This window comes from Delphinapterus leucas, chromosome 3 (genome assembly GCF_059928025.1).
Source record: "Delphinapterus leucas isolate spDelLeu-1000000601 "Yukka" chromosome 3, BTC_Dleu_Yukka2, whole genome shotgun sequence".
Taxonomy (NCBI): domain Eukaryota; kingdom Metazoa; phylum Chordata; class Mammalia; order Artiodactyla; family Monodontidae; genus Delphinapterus; species Delphinapterus leucas.
The window spans coordinates 111,709,255-111,726,570 of NC_143131.1; the positions used below are offsets into that span (position 1 = coordinate 111,709,255).

The 17,316-nt window shown below is 36.1% G+C and overlaps 1 protein-coding gene across 8 annotated transcripts in view; it reads right to left on the reverse strand.

The window, feature by feature from the left end:
- Nucleotides 1-17,316, reverse strand: part of AFF4 (ALF transcription elongation factor 4) — a 92,973-nt gene that overhangs the window by 32,637 nt on the left and 43,020 nt on the right. For all 8 annotated transcript variants that reach the window (XM_089909312.1, XM_089909310.1, XM_022588787.3 and 5 more), the window contains 2 exons: nt 2,528-2,564; nt 785-833 (listed from right to left, as the gene is read on the reverse strand). In XM_089909312.1, coding sequence (XP_089765438.1) covers nt 785-833; nt 2,528-2,564 — 86 coding nt within the window. The remainder of the gene's footprint in view (nt 1-784; nt 834-2,527; nt 2,565-17,316) is intronic.

Here is a 17,316-nt window from a genome sequence, read left to right on the forward strand (position 1 = left end):
GAGGCTGACAGACTGTGGTTATGGTATAAAGCTAGCACTGTGGCCAGTTTCTTTAGAATTTTGTTTTAATCATTGGGTTAAATTGTGGTCTCAGGAATTCAGTAGTTAGTTCATTCTTTAAGCTTGGAATTTATTATCATTCAATATACAACCCTATCGTATTTTGATTTATTGGGATGGCCAAAAAGTTCATTCAGGTTTTTCGTAAGATGTTATAGAAAAACCCGAATGAACTTTTTGGCCAAGCCAATATATTCCTGGGTCTACCTACAAAATAAAAGCAGGAAAACTTATACAGTATGAACTATGTTGCTTTAATATTCTACACTTAGTGGTCAAATGGAGGGCATACTAAGAAGAATCCTATACTTTTTCATGTTGTTTTTAAATTAAAAACAAGCTATCAACACACACAAACACACACACACACTTCTGAAAGATGAGAAAAAAGTGTAATCGCAATCCCAGAGCAGGGGTAGGCAATCTATGGTCCACAAGCGAAATCTAGACCTATTTTGTAAAGAAAGTTTTATTGGAACATAGCCACACCCATAGTCTACGGCTGCTTTCATGCTACAACTGCAGAATTGAGTAGTTGAGACAGAAACCATTTGGCCCCTAAAGCCTAAACTATTTCACTATCTGGCCCTTTACATAAAAGTTTGCCTGCCGCTGCCTTAAAAGATTAAGTACATATTTCTAAGTGTTGTTCTAAATATCGAGACTACAGTTAGACTTTTAGCAAAAAAAGACAAACATTAAACTTACTAAGCCATAAACTTACGATTTAGACTGGTGCCCATTGGAAGTTTTAGAAGAAGGATTATATCTTTCTGGAACAAAAAGGAATGCAGAAATCAGCAACTATAGTATGGCTATTTATATTTTTAAATATCTATCAATATAACCTCAAAGAAATATAAATCAAAAAATTGGGATAAAATTCTTCATCCATCAATTTGGTTAACACGTTAAAATGCGATAATATGAAATACTGGTGGAAATAGGCATGTTCCTATGTCATTGGTAGGGCTCTAAACTCATACAATCTTTCTGGAGAGCAATCTGATAATATTATCTTACCAATACTGTAAATGCACATATCCACTGACCTAGCAATTATAAGGAAAGGAATTTACCTTACAGGTATATCTAGAGGAATACATAAACACACAGACACACGGACACACACAGACACACACACAAAGTTTATTATAGTATGGTTTGCAACAGCAAAAACTGGAAACCAATGTGCATCTACAGGGGACTAGATAAACAAATTACAATACTTTCAACAATATAACACAATTTTGTTTTTAAAAATAATGAACTAGAGCTTTATACTGATATAAAAACTGTTCTAAAATAAATTAAGTGAAATATACAGGTAATAAAGAGTAGGTGAAGCTTATGAGCCCGGTTGCCAATAGGGAGCTTTGGGGAGAGAGAATGGGGGAAGGGGAGAAGTAAGGATGAGACATTCTTAAAAGATTTTAAGAGAAAATGTAAACTTTCTGGCCTACAGCTAGCTATTTGCTGTTTATCAACAATGTTGGGTCCTTTTTTTCCTGTAACTGCAGCTTTAAGGCAGAACGAAGAAACAGATACATAAAAAGTTTGTTAACCTTAAAATGGATATTCTTCTAGTTTTGTCTCTGCTTTAAGATCACTAAAGACAACTAAGGATTAAAATGCTCCACATATTAATCTCCCAAAATAGCTTATTACCAGAGTAAACCTACCTGAAAAGCTATTGCTCTTGGCAAAAGAACATTTGTTTTGTTAAAGAGCTATATGGTGAAGCCCAAACATTTGCAAGGTTCCTGACCTTACCATTACCAATTCACACAGCCATCAACTCTTTGAATCACACTTGAATTCCCCAAGGCTATCTTCCCCTCAAGTTCTTTTGAGAGGCCAAGAGAGTGGAGGTGGACGGGAGTTGTGTAGCAGACAGGAGACTTTCTTCCCAGCCAAAAACACCCAGGAAGAATAGATAAATATAGACACGGGAAGAGAAGAGCCATGGTAAGCTACAATGACCCCTTCTTGCCTGGAGTTTTACCATAATAGAACCCAGTATCTTCATGAAGGAGATGGAAAGACAGAAGTATGGCTCTTGGGGTTATGAGATCTGCCCATCAAACTGAATTCATGAACTCTGAACTATTAGTTCAAATACTTAGTAAAAACAGTTAATTTTGATCTCCAATGATCTTTAATTCTTCATCTTTCAAGCCAAGATTCAGTTCAATCCATTACTGATCATCAGATCATAAACACTGGGATAAGGGACTTCCCTGGTGGTCCAGTGATTAAGACTCCTCGCTCCCACTTCAGGGGATGCAGGTTCAATCCCTGGTTGGGGAACTAAGATCCTACACGCCATGTGGTGTGGCCAAAAAAATTTTAAAAACTGGGATAAGACATACAAAAGAATTATTAAAGAAATACATGATGTGACCATGAGAAATGAGTGTGCAACAAACAGCTTAATTTGAAAACCAAGAGGAAAAGAAATACTCACTTTGTTCTCCAGGGCCAAAATTGGACTGCTGAGACTCCTAAGAAAAAGGGACATACAATTATATAGTGACATTAAGAGAAAAAGGTTCATTAGAGAAAAATGCTTCAAATTAAACTATTCAATTCCAGCTAACTCAATGAAAGATCCTGTTGAGTTCCTAAGAACGCATGAAAGAAAAAAATACCAAAAGAATTTAATGATTCCATCTGATCAGCCTCAGCAATTTTGTGGTCAGTAACAGAGTTTCCCAGAGCTTAATACAAAAAGCATCAAGCTATGTAAGTCTTTCTTTATCATTCATTTCTATTCAGCAGCATCCATGGTACTCATATCCTAATTTAATTCTTGGTCTTAAGAAAATGTTATTTTTTAAAAAGTAATATTAATAACCGTATACTAGAGTGAAAATAACTGTACAAACTATATAGACTCAAAATATACCACTTTTATGAACTAGCAACTCCTACTATGTTATTCCCATGTCATTTTACTTCCTCTCCCTGTTCCCAATATCTTACAATTAGCAAACAGGAAGAGATTTTCCATGCTCGTTTTATATACTTCTTTGTAAGCCCTACTAGCACAGTGCCTGGCATTCAGGAAGCATCCGTAAAAAGAAAGCCAAAAAGAAAAGAAAACCAAAATGTCACTGTCCATGAAAGAAACATGACTTTCCAAACTCAACTTTCAAGATCAGAACAGCTGTTTCACAAGTGCAAATTGTGCATTTTTCTAGGTGAAGTCTGTGGTACACAATGTAGTACTAAGATTACACAAACATCCCTAACATCTGTAACAGCTTACTTAAAAATAAGCACAATCTTCCTTTAATGACAGAATTATCTGTGAAAGAGAAATCCAAACAGTATCTAAGCTAAAATATAGTTTTGGTGTTAAAAAAACTGTAAACCTACATCAATTGTCAACTGATTTTCAACAAGGGTGTGAAGACCATCCAACAGGGAAAGAATTCTCTTTTCAACAAAAGGTTCTGGGACAAGTGAACAGCCATATGCAAAAGAATGAAGTCGGATGCTTACCACAGACAATATTAAAAAAATTAACTTGAAATGGATCAAAGACCTAAATGTAAGAGATAAGAGATAAAACTACAAAACTCTTAGAAGAAAATGTAGTGCCCAAATCTTAATGACCTTGGATTTGGCAAAGAATTCTTACATGACACCAAAAGCACAAGACACAAAAGAAACAAACAGGTAAATTGGATTTCATCAATATTAAGAACTTTTGGGCTTCTCTGGTGGCACAGTGGTTGAGAGTCCTCCTGCCGATGCAGGGGACGCGGGTTCGTGCCCCGGTCCGGATGGATCCCACGTGCCGCGGAGCGGCTGGGCCCGTGAGCCATGGCCGCCGAGTCTGTGCGTCCAGAGCCTGTGCTCCGCAACGGGAGAGGCCACAGCTGTGAGAGGCCCGCGTACCGCAAAAAAACCCCAAAAACAATATTAAGCACTTTTGTACTTCAAAGGACACCATCAAGAAAGTGAAAAGACACTACCATAAAATAATAATAATGCCAATAAAAACAAAAATATTCTAAGAAAAAAAAGTGAAAAAGACAACACACAAATTGGGAGAAAATATTTGCAAATCATATATCTGATAAGAGACTGGTATCTACAATATATAAAGAGCTCTTACAACTCAGTGATAAAAGTCAAGTAAACCAATGAAAAAGGGGGCAAAGGATCTGACTATATATTTCTCCAAAAAAGATATACAAATGGCCAGAAAGCACATGAAAAGATGTTCAACATCATTTGTCACTGGGGGGAAATACAAATCAAACCCACAATGAGATAACCACTTCACACTTACTAGGATGACTAGAATCAAAAAGACAGATAATCACAAGTGTTGACAAGAATGTGGAGGAATTGAAGGCCTAATGAGAAATACAAAATGGTGCGGCCAGCTGCTTTGGAAAACATTCTGGCAGTTCCTCATATGATTAAACATAGAGTTACCACATGACCCAGCAATTCTGCCCCCAGGTGTATAACTGAGTGAAACAAAAGTCCACACAAAAACTTGCATACAAAGGTTTACAGAAGTATTATTCATAGTAGCCAAAAGCTCAAAACAAAACAAAAAGCTCAAAACAACCCAAATGTCCATCAGCTGATGAATTCAGAAACAAAATGATATGCATCTATACAATGGAATATTATTTGGCCATAAAAAAGAATGAAGGAACTGACACATGCTACAACTTGGAAGAACCTTGAACATTATGCCAAGTGAAAGAATCCAGTTGCAAAAGACCATATATGATATGATTCCATTTACATGAAATGTCCAGAAAAGGGAAATCTATAGAGAGAACAGGTTAGTAGTTGGGTAGCACTGGGAGGGGAACAGAGGGGAAAAGGTTGATAGCTAAACAGTAGGGAGTTTCCTTTTGAGGTGATAATGTTCTAAAAAATTATTTATTTATTTGTTTGTTTGTTTGTTTAGTTTTGGCTGTGCCATGTGGCTTGTGGGATCTTAGTTCCCCGACCAGGGACTGAACCCAGGCCCTTGGCAGTGAAAGCGCAGAGTCCTAACCACTGGACCACCACGGATTTTCCAAAATGTTCTAAAATTGACTGTTGTAATGGTTGCATATGTCTATAAATATAATCAAAACCATTTAATTGTATACTCTGAATGGATAATTTGCATGGTATGTGAATTATATCTCAATAAAGCTATTCTAAAACACTCTTTAAATACAGCAGTGGCCAAGAGGTCACTCCTGTGAATCTTATTAAAAATGAAAAGAATTCTCCACCCCCCTTGAAAGGCTAATTGTCTTATACTCATTTACCTAGTAAATGGCCTAAAAGTTTAATAGCCCAAGCTTTTAAGTAATCTCTGACTCCGTCCCCTCAGCTCTGACAATAATCAGTCAGCTAGTTACCAATGCGCCTGGATTCTGTCTCCAGACCATCTACATGCAACACCTTCTCCTCTCCATCTACGCTGCAAAGACTTTAGGTCCTCACCTCTCTTCATCTATGATGGCCATCTAATAGATTTTCCTGGCTCTAGTCTCTCTCTCCTTCACTCAGCTATAGCCTCTAGTTGACCTTTCTAAAGCCCAAGTCTTAGTATTTGTCATCATTACTCCTATTTTTCACAGAGCCTCCAATGGCTCTTTGTTTTTCCTAGGGATGAAACCCAAACTCCTTGATAAAACATTCACTCACATATCTAAGTACTGGAAAAACAGAATTAAGCAAAAACTAACATGGGCCTTGTCCTCATGGAGCTTAATGTCAATGAATATCTTTGCAACTACTCATGCAAATCACGGTAAAATAGCAATTGTGTTAAGTACAATGAAGGGCAAATGCTTACACAGCATTATGAAAGAGCTTACAATTGTGTGTGTGTGTGCACACGAAACAGACACATACAGATACATACATACACGCACAAACACACACACACACACACACACCCCTGATTGGGAAAATGAACAAAGGCTTCCCTGAGTAGGTACTGTTCAGTATGAAATTTGATGGTTATGTAGGAAGTAAACTGGGAAATGAAGGGAAAGGTAAGTGTTTAGGGTAGAGAGAAAAGCATGTGTAAAGGCAAGAAAGAACAGGAGCACAGCTAGTATAAAGAACTTAAAGGCAGCCCATGGGAGGAAAAAGTACAGAAGGAAGAGGGTTAAGAAATTAGACTCAGGACCAGAGAGGCTAGATCACATAGTTTATCGACTTTATAGACCATATTAAAGATTTGTGTGTGTGTGCAATTTACTAAGCAGAAGAATTATACAAGCACATCTGCATATTGTGATGATTACCTGGGCTATTAAGTAGAGAACAGCTTTGAGAAATCTAGAATGGAAGTAAAGATATTTGTTAGGAGATAACTGCAGTGGTACAAATAGGAGATGACAACAGCTTAAACAAACTGGTCTCCACGCTTTTTTGATCATGTACCTCCCACCACTAAGAAATTTTTGCAATTTTATCTCCCAAATACGTATACTGTATGCATTATTTAACTAGTATATATTATGTAAAACCAAACTATTGAAATTTTAAAGGGCTCAGATAATATTCTAGATTAATTTAAAAATTATATTTATCAATGACAACAACACTTTTCTTACACACACAAAAAATATATAGTGCTTCAAAGGTCTGACACCAAAACTGGCTTGATATTTGGTTTCATTGGACATCACAAAGACACAGCTATACAAATGGAAGTGCTATACTTACTAAATCATGATATCAAAATTTCAATTTATACCTTAATTATGCAAAGGTTTCTGTTGAAATTGAGCTAATAGATTTCCAATGTTCAATGATACAAAACAGGTTTTCAAGAAAATAAATTAAAAGGTTGTGGTTTAATATTTTTAGGAAATAGGTTCAAAACCCACTGAAGTTAGAAAATTCTGTTTCTAAGTCTTTAAAGTTTGCACATATGACAATCATCATAGTTTCTGTCAACAAGAAAAAATACATAGTAATGACATTATTTTTTAAATCCTGTTTTCCTAGCTTGAGGCAGTTACTTTTTCACTCATTAAGACATCACTTTTATTCTAAGAAGAGGGTTTAATTTATTATTATTTTAAATATGTTATGAAAAGATCTAATGTATTTGGGACTTGTGTGTGAAAGAGTGAGAGGGAAGAGGGGAGAGGGAGAAAGGAGTGAGGGAGGGAGGAAGGAGAGAAGAGGGAGGGAGAGAAAGGAAGGGAAGGAGATGTCTAATTCATGTTTTTTTTAGCTTGAATTATGCGTTTATATAATTCAAGATAGAGAGGTACAGAGACTATATTTATTTTTGATGTGATTATTTAAAAATACTAACATTGTAGTGGTTTGGGGGACTAGGTCAGAGCCAGATATTCTTCAGAATCATTATGGATTAAGCACTGCCTTTCGATGAATTATTTTCTTTTTTTTTTTTATAAGTGAGCTAACTTCTTATGTCATTAAACAAATAATCAGTGAACTTCTGCGTTTAGTATAAAAGGTATCTGGGAGTGCCACACAGGTTCTCCATGAAGGAAGGAGGAAGAAAAATTATTTATACTTTAGGATTTAACTTCTGTTATATCTTTCTTTGAGTAGTACACACACAAAAAAATTGCTTTTCAAGTATTTTATAACTAAAAAAGAAGCTAACAATATCTTAAACTACCAGAAGCACCTGCACTTTCACCAATCTATATATAGCTAACTTTGTACACTGCATGATTTATTCTAATATTTGTTTCTTGAATCTTTAGCTTTGCTTTCTAAGCCTGTTTCAATAGTGTTTCCTGACAAAAGAATGCATTTTAGTGTGTTTTCTCTGTGTTCTCTCTGTAGTGGATTTCAGTCATTTTCATTGGAGTAAAAAGACTGAGTTTTTAAACAAAGATTATAGAACACTGGGAGAAACATCAAAAGAAGTTTTTAATAAAATTTTATTAGGCCTGATCTATGTATAACGACTGAACTGAATACCACATAATTCAAAATATCACTAAGTACAAATTATGATGCTTTCAGTTTCATCAGTTACTATCTCAAGGCACTTGCTATATACACTAAAGGCAAGGTTAATGATAAACATGCATTTTTTCTGCTTATGGCATCTTTGTTTCTACTTTGTAGTGGCAGATGAAGAGCTCATAACAGGAGAAGGACAATCTCAACTCTGCCATTTTCTTGTTTGGTCAGAAATGCATTTTAGTGTTATTTTCATTCAGTAGTTTCACTGCAGGTATGTCTTTTAAGCCATTTGTGCATTAGTGAAGATTAGTTGAATTAAAACCAGTTAATACAATCTGTAAATCATCTTAACCAAGCACACTTAAAACTGCAATATGACACAGCTAGGAAGAACAAATGAATGAAAACAACTCTATCAATTTTCCATATTGAAAAGACCTAAACTTCTCTTGGGATACCTCACATACCAGACATAAAATGTGACCATCTGCCATTCGGATCAAGAGACAGCAAAATGTACGTATTTGATTTTTCTTTTAAAATTAAAAAGCAAATAAATTGGGATTTTTAGAACTAAAATATAAGAATAAACTTTTCACCCCCATCCCCCATTCTCTAATGCACACAACACTGGGGTATATATTTTCCACTCTGGAGACCACTGACTTACCACAGCAGTAACAATAAAGATGGAGAAAAATGAATGAAATTGAAATGCATTAAAGGAGTTAAAATCATTAGGACTTGGTGACAGTCTATGAGGTGTGATGAAGAGCAAAGTGCCAAACATAACTCCTATAAGGTTTTCTAGCTTCACTAAGATATGGAACAGCAGAAGAGAACCATGCTTGTTTTTCTCTTTGCTTTTTGGTTGGGAGAAAAATGACTTCTCCTCATGTTTAACTGTGCATCCAATTAAACACTAACATGTAATTCTTTTTTCTTTCTTTTGTATTACTTCATTTCCACAACCAAATGCTTGACACACTGGCAGAACACATTTCTTCTTTTGAATTCTCTTACAGTACTCAACACAATGCCCAGAAAACTTACTTTTAATGGTAGAGGGAGAGACAGAAGAGAAAAATGAGCAACTGAAGAGACAAAGTAAATCTAGATGAGCAGTGTATAGTGGGAGACAAGGAAGAAATAGGTTAAACAACATTCAATACTCATGAGAAGCTCAATGAAGATAAAAAATGAAAAACATTAATTGGAGTTGCCAAAATGGGCCCCTGGTGATCTTAATGGTTTTGGTGAGACACTGAGAGCGAAAGCAAGATCAGCTTGCACGGAGGATTAAATGGAGGAAAGTATATAGACAGCAAATATGAACCACTCTTTAATAAGATTAACTCTAAAGTGGAGGAGTAGCTGGAGAACAACATGGAACTGACTGGATTTTGTTGTTGTTGTTGTGTTGTTTTTAAATGGCACAGATAAAGAATGGTTAAGCAAATGATAGTGATTCACTAATAAACTAGCTCTCCAAGTATGTTCTTAAACTCAAATTCTCACCCATGACTGTGAACTGCTCTTTCAGATCTGTTAATGGGTAGGAAATCTTCTCTGTTGTGGTCCTCTTCTTCCCATGTGCTTCTGGCACTCCTGCACTTCCCGCTCTAATCCCGGTTGTTGTCATCTTCTCTAGGATGCCATCTCCAAATTCCCTGAGTATCAAAACTTTGTCCCTTCTCTGTCCGCTCATTAGACTTAGTCCATACGGTTAGTGCACAAGGAGAATAAATACCTATTAAAGCTTCATATAAAGCTTTAAACTATATTATACGTGAAGCTGTATTCAGTGAAAATTCAGAGCATGAGACAAGCTATAAAAGAGCAAAACCCTGTAAAAGCAACCCAACCAAAGCAATAATCATTAAGCAGCTAACTGAGCTGTTTCATAAATATCAAAAATCTAAACACAGTTACCTGAGTATATATACCCAAATTCAGTCAATAAACATTTACTGAATAGCTATTATGTGCTAGGAACTATTCTACACATTGATGCCATCTAAATGGTTCAGTGCTGCGTGTACAGCACCTAGAACACTGCCAGGGATTGTTCAGAACATACAGTGAATATGAGTAAAGGCAGTCAAAAGCTTTAGCTTGTTTGAAACTATCACTGGAAAATCTACCAACCTATCTCTAACTACACCCATTCACTCTGCTTTCCCTCCTGTGAAAAAGAATGACCTAATTGTGCTCTATTCTAAGGCCAATCTTCTCTACTTGGGCATGAATGTCAATCCCTCTTGTGGAGATTTCCTAAGGTTACCTTCTCTCTTTCCCATATATCACTTGTTTTTCCGTTTTTACAAAATCATTTTCATCAGCATATAAATACGATAAAATGTCCTCATCTTATAAAAAATACCCCCCTGATAATATCACCATACCCTTTTGGCACCACCACATTTCTCTGCTCCCTTTTACAGACAATGCCTCAAAAGAAAATCTCCATTTATATAATCATTGCCTCCAATACTTTTTGAGCCCACTGCAATCGTTCTTTTGCCCTCACCTTTATAACTAAAAGTGTCACCAATAAAGAATACATTGTCAGGGATGTGCTGGTGGGCCAGTGGTTAAAAATCTGCCTTCCACTGCAGGGGACACAGGTTCGATCCCAGGTTGGGGAACTAAGATCCCACATGCCGTGGAGCAACTAAGCCTGCGTGCCACAACAACTGAGCACTTGCACTCTAGAGCCCGTACACCACAACTAGAGAGAAGCCTGCATGACACAACAAAGAGCCCACACACCACAATGAAAGATTCCACATGCCGCTACGAAGATCCCACGTGCCACAGCTTAGACCCAATGTAGCCAAATAAATAAATAAATATTTTTTTAAAAAAGAATACACTGTCAAGTACCATATGATATCACTTGTATATGGAATCTAAAATATGACAAAAATGAACTTACCTATGAAACAGAAACAGACTCACAGACAAAGAACAGCCTTGTGTTTGCCAAGGAGGAGGGGGTGGGAGAGGGATGGATTGGGAGTTTGGGATTAGCAGATGCAAACTATTATATACAGAATGGATAAACAACAAGGTCCTACTGTACAGCACAGGGAACTATATTCAATATCCCATGATAAACCATAATGGAAAAGAATATGAAAAAGAATGTATATGTATGTATAACTGAATCACTGCTATACAGCAGAAATTAACACAACATTGTAAATCAATTATACTTCAATAAAATTTTAAAAAAATTTTTTTAAAGCTGGAAAAAAAGAAAAAGCATTGCAATAAAAAATGCATTCTCGGGAATTCCCTGGTCGTCCAAGTGGTTAGGACTCCACGCTCTCACTGCAGAGGGCTCAGGTTCAGTCCCTGGTATGGGAAATAAGATCCCACTAGCCCTATGGCGTGACCAAAAAGACTATAAATAAATAAAATTTAAAAAAAATACACTGTCAAATTTAGTATCTGAAACATAGTAAGAACTTAGTATCTGTTTGATAAAACACATAAACATAAGAGGTTTACAGAGATGAAAACTAAAATATCTGAGATTAAAAATGTCAAATGGGATTAATAGCAAACTAGACAATGCAGAACAAAAGTTTACTGAACCTGAAGATACAGCCATAGAAAGAACTCAAATGAAACAACAAAAGATAAAAGATTGAGAAAAATGAAGAGCACATTACTACACTGTTGAACAACTTCAAGAGGCCCAATATACATGTAATTGGAGTCTCTAAAGAGGAAAAAAGAAAAGAAGTGAGTACAGAAACATATTTTGAGGTAGTAATAGAAAAATTTTTCCAAATATGATGACAACTATGAACCCAAAGTTCCAAGAAGCTAAAATCAAACAAACCCAAGCACAAGAAAGATGAAGAGAATCACACCAAGACACATCATAAATGAACAACTTAAAATCAGTTGCAACCAGAATACTCTTAAAAGCAGCCAGAAAAAACAAAAAGACACATTATACACAGATGAAGAAAGAACAACAATAAATTACTTATCAGAAACAATGCAAGCCAGAAGACAATGGATCAACATCTTCAACCTAGAAATGTATATTTAGTGAAAGTATCTTAAAAACAAAAAAGAAAAGGTGAAATAAAAATTTATTTCAGACATACAAAAGCTAAAAGCATTTATCACCAGCAAATAAGCACTATAAAGAAAAGTTAAAGAAGTCCTCCAGGTAGGAGGAAAATGATACCAGAGAGGAATCTGGATTAACACAAAGGAAGAAAGAGCAAATGAAATGGTAACTATATGGGGAAATACAAAAGCCTTTTTTTCCTATTATTTAAATCTCTTTAAAAAATAACCGACTTTTAAAATGATTAACAATTTTGTGGGGTTTATAACTTACATGAAAGTAAATGTATGCAACAACAGATGCGGAGAAGTGAAAAACACAAGCATAATGTTGAGAAATTTTTATATGATAGAAAAGAATGGCTTAGTATTACTTGAGATAGATTTCAGTAAGTTAAAGATACATTCTACAAACCCTGAGGTAAACATTCAATAACACAAGAATTACAGCTAATAAACCAAAAATGATATGTAATAATAAGAAATACTCAATCCAAAAAGAAGGCAAAAAAGACCAGATGGGGCCGGTAGATATCAAAAAGCAAGATGGCAGAGATAAACCCACCCATATCAATAATCACATTAAATATAAATGGACTAAATACCCCCCAAAAAAGGAGAGTGTCAGACTGAATACAAAAAAGCTCTAGACAAAATTATGTTACCTATAAGAAATGCATTTTAAATGTAAGAACACAGGTTAAAAGTACAGGATAGAAAAAGGTATACAACTTAACATTAATCAAAAGAAAGCTAAGTGGTTATATTAATATCAGGCAAAGTAAATTTTATAGCAAAGAATAATATCAGGATTAAAGGGAGGTCATTTCATAATGATAAGGGGCCAATTCATCTAGAGCTAATCACAATCCCAAATGTTTAAGCACCTAAAAGCAGAACTTGAAAAAGCAGGAATGAATAAGTAAGGACAAAGAGACAAATTCAAAGTAATAGCTGGAGATTAACTATAAATTAATAATTGGCAGAACAAGAATTAAAAAGAATAAAAACACAGAAAACTTGAATAACACCATAACTAACTTGATCTAATTGACATTTACAGGACACTCCACTTGACAACGGTACACTCTTTTCAAGGGTACACGAAACATTTACCAGAAGAGACAATATTCTGGGCCATAAAATAGTCTTAACAAATGTAAAAGGATTCAAGTCACACAAAGTATGTTCTCTGACCACAATGGAATTAAACCACAAATCAATAACAGAAGATATATGAAAAAAATCTCCAAATATTTGGAAACTAAATGACACTTCAGAATAACCCACAGAACAAAGAAGAAATCAAAGAAATCAGACGTTTCTGTTGACGGAATTCCCTGGCGGTCCAGTGGTTGGGACTCTGTGCTTCCACTGCAGGGGGCACAAGTTGGATCCCTGGCCAGGGAACTAAGATCCTGCATGCCATGCATGATGTGGACAAAACACAACAAAACAAACACAACAACAACAAAAAGTTATGTTGAACTGAACAAAAATGAAAACATAACATATCAAAATCTCTGGGATGTAAACAAAACATTACTTAGAAGGTAGTTTATAGCATTAAAATCCTATATTAGAAAGTGAGAAAGATCTCTAATCAACAACCTTAGCTTCCAGTTTAAGAATTTTTTTAAAAGAAGAGCAAAATAAAGCAAAGCAAAGCAGAACAAAAAAGTAATAAAGATCAGTGTAGAAATCAATGCAACAAAATTGAAAAACAATGGAGAGAGGGAAAAAAAGCAGTTTTTTAAAAATAAGATCAATAAAACTTACAAACCTCTAGACAGATGAAAAAGAGAGAGAAGAAACACATTACCAATAACAGGAATAAGAGAAGTGGCATCACAACAGATTTTTTAAAGTATAATAAAAGAAAATTATCGAAAACTTTAAATCAATAAATTTGACAACATTTGACAATGAGTGGATAAAATGGACAAATCCCTTGAAAGACACAACTGCCAAAGCAGATGCAAGGAGAAATAGATAACATGATTATAAATTCAATTTTTACAAACTGTCCTACAAAGGAAACTCAATACTCATAGGGCTTCACTGGTTAATTCTAGCAAACATTTAGGAAGAAATAATATCAATTCTACACAAACTATTCCAGAAAATGGAGAAGAGGGAATAATGTGCCAATTCATTCCAGCATTACTCTGATACCAAAGCCAGACAAAGACAACAAGAAAAGAAAATTACAGACCACTATCCCTCAGGAACATAGGTGCAAAAATTCTGAAAAAAAATTTTTTTGAAAATCGAATTCAACACTACATAAAGCAGATAATACATAATGACTAAGTGGAGTTTTTACCAGGAAATGTAATGTTGATTTAAAAATTTAAAATTAACCAATGTAGTCACCATTTCACAGACAAAAAAAGGAAAATCCTCTGACTATATCAATAAATTCAAATAACACATTCAAAAAATCCAAAATTCATTCCTGACAAGAACCCTCAGGTAAATAAAAATAGAAGGGAACTTCCTCAACTTAATAAATGACAGCAGGCTTCCCTGGTGGTGCAGTGGTTAATGCAGGGGACACGGGTTCGATCCCTGGAATCTGCCTGCCAATGCAGGGGACACGGGTTCGATCCCTGGTCTGGGAAGATCCCACATGCTGCTGAGCAACTAAGCCCGTATGCCACAACTACTGATCCTGCGCTCTAGAGCCCGCGAGCCACAACTACTGAGCCTGCATACCACAACTACCAGAGCCCACGTGTGTAGAGCCCATGCTCCGCAACAAGAGAAGCCACTGCAATGAGAAGCCTGCACATTGCAATGAAGAGCAGCCCCCACTCGCCGCAACCAGAGAAAGCCTGTGCGCAGGAACGAAGACCCAATGCAGCCAAAAAACAAAAAACAAGAAGATCCAGTCACAAAAGACCACATGTTGCATGACTCTATTTATATGAAATGTCCAGAATAGGCAAATCTACAGAGATATAATGTAAGATTAGTGGTTGCCCAGAGGCTGGGGGGTGGGGAGTGGGGTTGGAGGAAACAAGGGTACAAGGTTTCGTTCTGGGGTGATGAAAATGTTCTAAAATAATTGCGGTGATGGTTACACAACTCTAAATATACTAAAACCCAGTGAATTGTACATTTTAAATGGATGAACTGTATGTTATGTATATTACATCTCAATGAAATAGTTACCGAAAAAAAGGAAAAGTAGCTATTAGCCAGAATTACAAACTTATATTCAAAGTCTTCTGATAAACTCAAGCTTTAACTTACAATTACAAAAGAGGTATAGCTATTAAATAATATAAGAGACAGAATATTAAAAAATAATTATTTAACCCAAAAGGATCTCAAGAAAGGGAACAAAGAAAGAAAAAGCTGATGGGACAAATAGAAAACAAGTAGCAAATGGAATATTTAAAGCCTACAACACTAATGATTACATTAAAGGGAAATCTTTTTTTTTTTTTTCTTCTGTACGTGGGCCTCTCACTGCTGTGGCCTCTCCCGCTGCGGAGCACAGGCTCCAGACACACAGGCTCAGCGGCCATGGCTCACAGGCCCAGCCACTCCACGGCATGTGGGATCCTTCCGGACCAGGGCACGAACCCGCGTCCCCTGCATCGGCAGGCGGACTCTCAACCACTGCACCACCAGGGAAGCCCCAAGGGAAATCTTTTGAATGTGCCAAGATTACACACTATATGGGCAGAGTAAATAAAAAATCAAGACCCAATTATATGCCACCTATAAAAAATTCACTTTAAATATAAAGGCACAAAAAGATTAAAAATAAAAGAACAGAAAATGTTAAACCATGTTAACCATAAATTCTTAAGAAGCTGGAGTGGCTTTTATATGAATATCAGACAAAGGAGAGTTGATTGTCAAACTAAATAGCACAGCAAAAGGAACCATAAACAAAATGAAAAGACAACCTACAGAATGGGAGAAAATATTGCAAACAATGTGACCAACAAGGGCTTAATTTCCAAAATATACAAATAACTCATATAACTCAACAACAAAAAACAAACAACCCAATCAAAACATGGACAGAAGACCTAAATAGGCATTTCTCCAAAGAAGACATACAGATGGCCAACAGGCACATGAAAAGATGCTCAACATTGCTGATTATTAGAGAAATGCAAATCAAAACTACAATGAGGTACCACCACACCCTGGTCAGAATGGCCATCATTAAAAAGTCTACAAATAGGGACTTCCCTGGTGGCACAGTGGTTAAGAATCTGCCTGCCAATGCAGGGGACACGGGGTGAGCCCTGGTCTTGGGAAGATCCCACATGACGTGGAGCAACTAAGCCCATGCACCGCAACTACGGAGCCTGCGCTCTAGAGCCCATGAGCCACATCTACTGAGCCCACATGCCACAACTACTGCAGCCCACGTGCCCAGAGCCTGTGCTCTGCAACAAAGAGAAGTCACTGCAATGAGAAGCCCGCACACCGCAACAGAGTAGCCCCCTCTCACTGCAACCAGAGAAAGCCCGCACACAGCAACGAAAACGCAACACAGCCAAAAAATTAATTAATTAATTAATTAATTTTTAAAAAGTCTACAAATAACAAATGCTGGAGAGGGTGGGGAGAAAAGGGAACCCTCCTATACTGTTGGTGGGACTGTAAGTTGGTACAGCCACTATGAAAAACAGTGTGGAGGTTACTCAGAAAACTAAAAATAGAATTATCATATGATCAAACAAAATAAACTTCAGAACAAGCATTAATACCAGGTACATACAGGGAAATCTTATAATGAAAAAAAGAGATCAATTCATCAGAAAGACACAGAAATCCTAAATGTATATGTACCTAAGGACAAAGCTCCAAAATACATGAGCCCAAAATGGACAAAACTGAAAGGAAACATACAAAACCACGAATACAGATGCAGATGTCATCACTCTCCTTTCAGTAACTGAGAGGACAAGTTGATAGAAAGTCAGTAAAAATACAGATGACTTAACCACTCTCAACCAACCATATCTAATTGACACATATAGAACATATTATGTCTGGTGCACATGGAAGAGTCACCAAGAGGGATCATTTACTAGGCCTTAAAACATTTGAATAAATTTAAAAGGACTGAAATTCTACAGCATATATTCTCTGACAAGAATATAAATAAATTAGAAATCAGTAACAGAATAATATCTGGAAAATCCTCAAATACTTGAAAATAAAACTACATATTTCTGGGCTTCCCTTGTGGCG